Raw genomic sequence first — 10,000 nt, forward strand, 5'->3', positions numbered from 1 at the left:
TGACCATCTGCATGGTTAGGGCTGTGTGTAGTGATGTATAATGACCATCTGCCTGGTTAGGGCTGTGTGTAGTGATGTAAAATGACCATCTGCCTGGTTAGGGCTGTGTGTAGTGATGTATAATGACTATCTGCATGGTTAGGGCTGTGTGTAGTGATGTATAATGACCATCTGCCTGGTTAGGGCTGTGTGTAGTGATGTATAATGACCATCTGCCTGGTTAGGGCTGTGTGTAGTGATGTATAATGACCATCTGCCTGGTTAGGGCTGTGTGTAGTGATGTATAATGACCATCTGCATGGTTAGGGCTGTGTGTAGTGATGTATAATGACCATCTGCCTGGTTAGGGCTGTGTGTAGTGATGTATAATGACCATCTGCATGGTTAGGGCTGTGTGTAGTGATGTATAATGACCATCTGCCTGGTTAGGGCTGTGTGTAGTGATGTAAAATGACCATCTGCCTGGTTAGGGCTGTGTGTAGTGATGTATAATGACCATCTGCCTGGTTAGGGCTGTGTGTAGTAATGTAAAATGACCATCTGCCTGGTTAGGGCTGTGTGTAGTGATGTATAATGACCATCTGTCTGGTTAGGGCTGTGTGTAGTAATGTAAAATGAGTGTCTGCCTGGTTAGGGCTGTGTGTAGTGATGTATAATGACCATCTGCCTGGTTAGGGCTGTGTGTAGTAATGTAAAATGAGTGTCTGCCTGGTTAGGGCTGTGTGTAGTGATGTATAATGACCATCTGCCTGGTTAGGGCTGTGTGTAGTAATGTAAAATGACCATCTGCCTGGTTAGGGCTGTGTGTAGTGATGTATAATGACCATCTGCATGGTTAGGGCTGTGTGTAGTAATGTAAAATGACCATCTGCATGGTTAGGGCTGTGTGTAGTGATGTATAATGACCATCTGCATGGTTAGGGCTGTGTGTAGTGATGTATAATGAGTGTCTGCCTGGTTAGGGCTGTGTGTAGTAATGTAAAATGACCATCTGCATGGTTAGGGCTGTGTGTAGTGATGTATAATGAGTGTCTGCCTGGTTAGGGCTGTGTGTAGTAATGTAAAATGACCATCTGCATGGTTAGGGCTGTGTGTAGTGATGTATAATGACCATCTGCATGGTTAGGGCTGTGTGTAGTAATGTAAAATGAGTGTCTGCCTGGTTAGGGCTGTGTTTAGTGATGTATAATGACCATCTGCATGGTTAGGGCTGTGTGTAGTAATGTAAAATGACCATCTGCATGGTTAGGGCTGTGTGTAGTGATGTATAATGACCATCTGCATGGTTAGGGCTGTGTGTAGTAATGTAAAATGAGTGTCTGCCTGGTTAGGGCTGTGTTTAGTGATGTATAATGTATAATCAGGTACACTTTCTCACCTGGTTTCCTTTGGGACCAGCTTGGCCGTCCAGCCCAGCAAGACCCTGTGAACATATTTCAGACACGTTTAGTTTTAACATCATTAACAGCATTACAGCAACATTGCAGCAACATCGCAGTAGTATTGCAGTAGTATTGCAGTAACATTGCAGTAGTATTGCAGTAACATTGCAGTAGTATTGCAGTAGTATTGCAGTACCATTGCAGTACCATTGCCGTAGTATTGCAGTAGTATTGCAGCAACATTGTAGTAGTATTGCAGTAGTATTGCAGTAACATTGCAGTAGTATTGCAGTAACATTGCAGTAGTATTGCAGTAGTATTGCAGTAGTATTGCAGTACCATTGCAATAACATTGCCGTAGTAGTGCAGTAGTATTGCAGTAGTATTGCAGTAGTATTGCAGTAGTATTGCAGTAGTATTGCAGTAGTATTGCAGTAACATTGCAGTAGTATTGCAGTAACATTGCAGTAGTATTGCAGTAACATTGCACTAGTATTGCAGTAGTATTGCAGTAGTATTGCAGTAGCATTGCAGTAGTATTGCAGTAACATCGCAGTAGCATTGCAGTAGTATTGCAGTAGTATTGCGGGAGTATTGCAGTAGCATTGCAGTAGCATTGCAGTAGCATTGCAGTAGTATTGCAGTAGCATTGCAGTAGTATTGCAGTAGCATTGCAGTAGTATTGCAGTAGTATTGTAGGAGTATTGCAGTAGCATTGCTGTAGTATTGCAGAAGTATTGCAGTAACGTTGCAGTAGCATTGCAGTAGTATTGCAGTAGCATTGCAGTAGTATTGCAGTAACATTGCAGTAGTATTGCAGTAGCATTGCAGTAGTATTGCAGTAGCATTGCAGAAGTATAGCAGTAGTATTGCAGTAGTATTGCAGTATTATAGCAGTAGCATTGCAGCAGCATTGCAACAGCATTGCAGTATTATAGCGGTAGCATTGCTGTAGCATTGCAGTAGTATTGCAGTAGTATTGCAGTCATGTAGAAGTACTGTATACATACACGCTGTCCACCAGTCCCAGGGGATCCTCTAGGACCAAGCAGGCCTCTAGGACCCTGTAAGACAGAAAGATGTACAGGTCAAAAACATTAACACATATAAACATTACAATTCTAAACAGCAAGTGTTGTTCGAGGGTGGTTTTGCAACTACGGGGACTTTTGGCATTGTTGAAAAAAATTAATATATATATTAAATCCTTTTTTTCATTGTGTCAGGAACCATAAACTGGTAATAGGAGGAAAGTGGGGAGAGGTAGGGAGAGGAGAAGTGGGGAGAGGTAGGGAGAGGAGAACCATAAACTGGTAATGGCTGTAAATCATTTTATATTCGACACGTTTCCCCCCAAACACTTTCTCCAGATGTTTTCCGATTTGTTTTGATCCATACATATATATTTTACTCCCTATCTTAAATCGTTGTTTTCCTTTAGTCATCGTTAAAGTATCCTCTATGCTTCAGAACCAATACGTTGAGCGTCTTGATTGTTGACCAGTGACCAGTCATCAGCATTGGGGTGGAAAAGGCAGGTTCACATATCCAGAGCAGTGACCAGTCATCAGCATTGGGGTGGAAAAGGCAGGTTCACATATCCAGAGCAGTGACCAGTCATCAGCATTGGGGTGGAAAAGGCAGGTTCACATATCCAGAGCAGTGACCAGGAAGAACTTGTTTAATCTCCTCCGCTAAAACAGAAGAGCCTACATTTATCATCTAAAATACAGTTTAGTATCTACTACTGACTCATCTTAGCCAGAACAATAGACTACCTGGTGATGTGATTGATCATTTTCATGCTCTTAAATACCAGCTGGACCAGCAGCTCTTAAATACCAGCTGGGGCCAGCAGCTCTTAAATACCAGCTGGGCCAGCAGCTCTTAAATACCAGCTGGGCCAGCAGATCTTAAATACCAGCTGGGCCAGCAGCTCTTAAATACCAGCTGGGCCAGCAGCTCTTAAATACCAGCTGGACCAGCAGCTCTTAAATACCAGCTGGACCAGCAGCTCTTAAATACCAGCTGGGGCCAGCAGCTCTTAAATACCAGCTGGGCCAGCAGCTCTTAAATACCAGCTGGGCCAGCAGCTCTTAAATACCAGCTGGGCCAGCAGCTCTTAAATACCAGCTGGACCAGCAGCTCTTAAATACCAGCTGGACCAGCAGCTCTTAAATACCAGCTGGACCAGCAGCTCTTAAATACCAGCTGGACCAGCAGCTCTTAAATACCAGCTGGGGCCAGCAGCTCTTAAATACCAGCTGGGCCAGCAGCTCTTAAATACCAGCTGGACCAGCAGCTCTTAAATACCAGCTGGGGCCAGCAGCTCTTAAATACCAGCTGGGCCAGCAGCTCTTAAATACCAGCTGGGGCCAGCAGCTCTTAAATACCAGCTGGACCAGCAGCTCTTAAATACCAGCTGGGGCCAGCAGCTCTTAAATACCAGCTGGGGCCAGCAGCTCTTAAATACCAGCTGGGCCAGCAGCTCTTAAATACCAGCTGGACCAGCAGCTCTTAAATACCAGCTGGGGCCAGCAGCTCTTAAATACCAGCTGGGCCAGCAGCTCTTAAATACCAGCTGGGGCCAGCAGCTCTTAAATACCAGCTGGACCAGCAGCTCTTAAATACCAGCTGGGGCCAGCAGCTCTTAAATACCAGCTGGGGCCAGCAGCTCTTAAATACCAGCTGGGCCAGCAGCTCTTAAATACCAGCTGGGGCCAGCAGCTCTTAAATACCAGCTGGGGCCAGCAGCTCTTAAATACCAGCTGGACCAGCAGCTCTTAAATACCAGCTGGGGCCAGCAGCTCTTAAATAACATAACAATTTAAAGAACTTTAATTTATTTGACTCCTTTTGTAACCAACTGCATTAAATATTTTCAAATTAGCAAAAAAAATATATTGTCGAAATACAGTACGTAGAAGAAGATCAAAAAGGCTTTCATTAAATAACAGAAAACAAATCATTGGTATTGTTTTTGTTTTTGTAAATGCAGCTGCCGCTGGTAGTGTAGCTATTAGATGCTGTTTATCATTGTGCACTAGGCTTTATTACGGGCGATAGGTTCACTACACATCAACGCATTCTGTATCAGACAGTAGGCCGGCCCTCCTTTGAAGTCTCTCGTAGATCGATGCATTGCACTCTTTTTTTGTTTATAAAGCCCTCCTGCGTAAACTTCCGTCGCACCTCATTGTTAACTTACAGACGTATGAGACACCAGTCTCAGGGATGGTTAACTCTGGACATCTCTTCAGTCGCCGCTGAGTTAGGTGAATCTGCTTTTAGGTTTTTGCACCTCACTTGTGGAATGATCGTCAAGGCTCTCTAAAGTTGGATGAATTGGTGCCTCTAGGGCAATTTTTTTTTAAAGTAAACAAATAAATAATAAAACATTAAATGAATTTCTTATAAATCAACCCCCTTGGGGAACACAACAAAGCCCGTAGTTGCAAAATCATCCATAATGTGTTTCAGTGCAAAGTAAGACGGTATCCTACTCAGGTACTGTGTGTGGTAGCAGTGGTGTAAGCAGAATGTACTGTGTCCACTGAAGCCTAGCTGAGAAATAGCAACACTGACCTCCTGTGGCCATTATGGTAACTACAAGTACTCAACAGCTCACTGATCTATATTTACTGCAGTCTTTCTATGGTCCATAGGACGCCAGCCAGGAGGAGAATGAAGTTATCTCTCATGGGTAAAGTGAGAATAGCTGCTTCTCTCAAGCTATATATTTCCTGTGAGGTGCGACTAGTTACTCCAACTCTGTCTGTCTCACACATCTCACCAAGGGCAACATTACTAATGTGATGGACAAGGCATGAATGCCATTATGAGTCTTCAGGAGGGGAAGGAAGGAGGGTAGGGAGAGGAGGGAAGTGGGGAGAGGTAGGGAGAGGAGGGAAGTGGGGAGAGGTAGGGAGAGGAGAAGTGGGGAGAGGTAGGGAGAGGAGGGAAGTGGGGAGAGGTAGGGAGAGGAGAAGTGGGGAGAGGTAGGAAGAGAAGTGGGGAGAGGTAGGGAGAGGAGGGAAGTGGGGAGAGGTAGGGAGAGGAGAAGTGGGGAGAGGTAGGGAGAGGAGAAGTGGGGAGAGGTAGGAAGAGGAGGAGTGGGGAGAGGTAGGGAGAGGAGAAGTGGGGAGAGGTAGGGAGAGGAGGGAAGTGGGGAGAGGTAGGGAGAGGAGAAGTGGGGAGAGGTAGGGAGAGGAGGGAAGTGGGGAGAGGTAGGGAGAGGAGAAGTGGGGAGAGGTAGGGAGAGGAGAAGTGGGGAGAGGTAGGGAGAGGAGAAGTGGGGAGAGGTAGGGAGAGGAGAAGTGGGGAGAGGTAGGAAGAGGAGGAGTGGGGAGAGGTAGGGAGAGGAGAAGTGGGGAGAGGTAGGGAGAGGAGAAGTGGGGAGAGGTAGGGAGAGGTAGGGAGAGGAGAAGTGGGGAGAGGTAGGGAGAGGAGGGAAGTGGGAGAGGGAAAGGAGAAGTGGTGAGAGGTAGGGAGAGGAGGGAAGGAGGGGAGGGAGAGGAGAGAAGAGGGGAGAGATAAGGAGGGAAGGAGGAGAGGAGACGTGGGGAGAGATAAGGAGGGAAGGAGAGGAGACGTGGGGAGAGATAAGGAAGGAGAGGAGACATGGGGAGAAAGGGATTGGGGAAAAGAAGGTTGGGAGGAAAGTGCAAAGAGAGAAGGGTGGGTTCTTCTGTTCAAGTAATTGATGTAATGGGCATAGAGGGGAGGTGGCAGGTAAGAAGTATGTGTGTGTTGGAGCATGTGTGTGTTGGGGGAAGGAGAGAATGTGTGTCGGGGTGAAGGAGACTGAGGTGTTTAGGTGATGTAATCTTCAACCTCTGGGCCACTATGTTCCTTGCACCTCTGGAAGTCTGTCTGAAGAATAATACTCTGATACACAAGTCTGTTATCTTTGACAATGGTATTACACATTAGAAAATACTTACACTCTCTCCAGCCAGACCCCTCTGTCCGATCTCACCGTCCTCGCCCTGTCGAGAAGAGAGAGAAGAGAAGAGTGGGTTATTGTGGAATAGATGGAGAGAGTTATCAGACAGCCTCATGGGATGTGTAGTTTGGGGTACTCACTCTCTGGCCATCGTCTCCTGGAGCACCTGGAGAGCCGATGGAACCCAGTTCACCCTGCAGAGAGAGAGAGAGATGTCTTTACTGTCTTTTCTCTGTCTTTAATATGTTTTCACTCTGCCTTTACAATGTTTTACTGTCTTTACTCTGTCTTTATCTGTCTTTATCTGTCTTTACTCTGTCTTTACTCTGTCTTTACTCTGCCTTTACTCTGCCTTTACTCTGCCTTTACTCTGTCTTTACTCTGTCTTTACTCTGCCTTTATCTGTCTTTACTCTGCCTTTACTCTGTCTTTACTCTGTCTTTACTCTGCCTTTACTCTGTCTTTATCTGTCTTTACTCTGTCTTTACTCTGTCTTTACTCTGTCTTTACTCTGCCTTTATCTGTCTTTACTCTGTCTTTACTCTGCCTTTACTCTGTCTTTACTCTGCCTTTATCTGTCTTTACTCTGTCTTTACTCTGCCTTTACTCTGCCTTTACTCTGTCTTTACTCTGCCTTTATCTGTCTTTACTCTGTCTTTACTCTGTCTTTACTCTGCCTTTATCTGTCTTTACTCTGTCTTTACTCTGTCTTTACTCTGTCTTTACTCTGCCTTTACTCTGTCTTTACTCTGTCTTTACTCTGCCTTTATCTGTCTTTACTCTACCTTTACTCTGTCTTTACTCTGTCTTTACTCTGCCTTTATCTGTCTTTACTCTGCCTTTATCTGTCTTTACTCTGTCTTTACTCTGCCTTTACTCTGTCTTTACTCTGCCTTTATCTGTCTTTACTCTGTCTTTACTCTGCCTTTACTCTGTCTTTACTCTGTCTTTACTCTGCCTTTACTCTGTCTTTACTCTGTCTTTACTCTGCCTTTATCTGTCTTTACTCTGTCTTTACTCTGCCTTTACTCTGTCTTTACTCTGTCTTTACTCTGCCTTTACTCTGTCTTTACTCTGCCTTTACTCTGTCTTTACTCTGTCTTTACTCTGCCTTTATCTGTCTTTACTCTGTCTTTACTCTGCCTTTACTCTGTCTTTACTCTGCCTTTATCTGTCTTTACTCTGCCTTTATCTGTCTTTACTACGTATATACTGTCTTTACTCTGCCTTTACTCTGCCTTTACTCTGTCTTTACTCTGTCTTTACTCTGTCTTTACTCTGTCTTTACTCTGCCTTTATCTGTCTTTACTCTGCCTTTATCTGTCTTTACTCTGCCTTTACTCTGTCTTTAATATGTTTTCACTCTGCCTTTACAATGTTTTACTGTCTTTACTCTGTCTTTATCTGTCTTTATCTGTCTTTACTCTGTCTTTACTCTGTCTTTACTCTGTCTTTACTCTGTCTTTACTCTGCCTTTATCTGTCTTTACTCTGCCTTTACTCTGTCTTTACTCTGTCTTTACTCTGCCTTTATCTGTCTTTACTCTGCCTTTATCTGTCTTTACTCTGCCTTTACTCTGTCTTTACTCTGCCTTTACTCTGCCTTTATCTGTCTTTATCTGTCTTTACTCTGTCTTTACTCTGCCTTTACTCTGCCTTTACTCTGCCTTTACTCTGCCTTTACTCTGTCTTTACTCTGCCTTTACTCTGTCTTTACTCTGTCTTTACTCTGCCTTTATCTGTCTTTACTCTGTCTTTACTCTGCCTTTACTCTGTCTTTACTCTGCCTTTACTCTGCCTTTACTCTGCCTTTATCTGTCTTTACTCTGCCTTTACTCTGCCTTTACTCTGTCTTTACTCTGTCTTTACTCTGCCTTTATCTGTCTTTACTCTGTCTTTACTCTGCCTTTACTCTGTCTTTACTCTGCCTTTACTCTGTCTTTACTCTGCCTTTATCTGTCTTTACTCTGTCTTTACTCTGTCTTTACTCTGTCTTTACTCTGCCTTTACTCTGTCTTTACTCTGTCTTTACTCTGTCTTTACTCTGCCTTTACTCTGTCTTTACTCTGTCTTTACTCTGTCTTTACTCTGCCTTTACTCTGTCTTTACTCTGCCTTTACTCTGTCTTTACTCTGTCTTTACTCTGTCTTTACTCTGCCTTTACTCTGTCTTTACTCTGCCTTTACTCTGTCTTTACTCTGCCTTTACTCTGTCTTTACTCTGTCTTTATCTGCCTTTACTCTGTCTTTACTCTGTCTTTACTCTGTCTTTTCTCTGTCTTTATCTGCCTTTACTCTGTCTTTACTCTGTCTTTACTCTGTCTTTACTCTGCCTTTACTCTGTCTTTACTCTGCCTTTACTCTGTCTTTACTCTGTCTTTACTCTGCCTTTACTCTGTCTTTATCTGTCTTTACTCTGCCTTTACTCTGTCTTTACTCTGTCTTTACTCTGTCTTTACTCTGCCTTTACTCTGCCTTTATCTGTCTTTATCTGTCTTTACTCTGCCTTTACTCTGCCTTTACTCTACCTTTATCTGTCTTTACTCTGCCTTTACTCTGTCTTTACTACGTATATACTGTCTTTACTCTGGCTTTACTGTCTTTACTCTGGCTTTACTCTGGCTTTACTCTGCCTTTACTCTGCCTTTACTCTGTCTTTACTCTGTCTTTACTCTGTCTTTACTCTGCCTTTACTCTGCCTTTACTCTGCCTTTACTCTGTCTTTACTCTGCCTTTACTCTGTCTTTACTCTGTCTTTACTCTGTCTTTATCTGCCTTTACTCTGCCTTTATCTGTCTTTATCTGTCTTTACTCTGCCTTTACTCTGCCTTTACTCTGCCTTTACTCTACCTTTATCTGTCTTTACTCTGCCTTTACTCTGTCTTTACTACGTATATACTGTCTTTACTCTGGCTTTACTCTGCCTTTACTCTGGCTTTACTCTGTCTTTACTCTGCCTTTATCTGTCTTTATCTGCCTTTACTCTGCCTTTACTCTGCCTTTACTCTGCCTTTACTCTACCTTTATCTGTCTTTACTCTGTCTTTACTCTGTCTTTACTCTGCCTTTACTCTGTCTTTACTCTGCCTTTACTCTGTCTTTACTCTGTCTTTACTCTGTCTTTATCTGCCTTTACTCTGCCTTTATCTGTCTTTATCTGTCTTTACTCTGCCTTTACTCTGCCTTTACTCTGCCTTTACTCTACCTTTATCTGTCTTTACTCTGCCTTTACTCTGTCTTTACTACGTATATACTGTCTTTACTCTGGCTTTACTCTGCCTTTACTCTGGCTTTACTCTGTCTTTACTCTGCCTTTATCTGTCTTTATCTGCCTTTACTCTGCCTTTACTCTGCCTTTACTCTGCCTTTACTCTACCTTTATCTGTCTTTACTCTGCCTTTACTCTGTCTTTACTACGTATATACTGTCTTTACTCTGGCTTTACTCTGCCTTTACTCTGCCTTTACTCTGTCTTTACTCTGCCTTTATCTGTCTTTATCTGCCTTTACTCTGCCTTTACTCTGTCTTTACTCTGCCTTTATCTGTCTTTACTCTGCCTTTACTCTGTCTTTACTACGTATATACTGTCTTTACTCTGGCTTTACTCTGTCTTTACTCTGCCTTTACTCTGTCTTTACTCTGTCTTTACTCTGTCTTTACTCTGCCTTTATCTGTC

At 43.5% G+C, this 10,000-nt stretch overlaps 1 protein-coding gene across 1 annotated transcript in view; it reads right to left on the reverse strand.

The window, feature by feature from the left end:
* LOC120019924 (collagen alpha-1(XI) chain-like) overlaps positions 1 to 10,000 on the reverse strand; it is a 198,359-nt gene that overhangs the window by 82,827 nt on the left and 105,532 nt on the right. The window contains exons 19-22 of the mRNA XM_038963335.1: positions 6,468 to 6,521; positions 6,326 to 6,370; positions 2,393 to 2,446; positions 1,379 to 1,423 (exon numbers count right to left, since the gene is read on the reverse strand). Of these exons, the coding sequence (XP_038819263.1) occupies positions 1,379 to 1,423; positions 2,393 to 2,446; positions 6,326 to 6,370; positions 6,468 to 6,521 (198 nt within the window). The remainder of the gene's footprint in view (positions 1 to 1,378; positions 1,424 to 2,392; positions 2,447 to 6,325; positions 6,371 to 6,467; positions 6,522 to 10,000) is intronic.

This window comes from Salvelinus namaycush, chromosome 25 (assembly GCF_016432855.1).
Source record: "Salvelinus namaycush isolate Seneca chromosome 25, SaNama_1.0, whole genome shotgun sequence".
NCBI classification, from domain to species: Eukaryota; Metazoa; Chordata; class Actinopteri; order Salmoniformes; family Salmonidae; genus Salvelinus; species Salvelinus namaycush.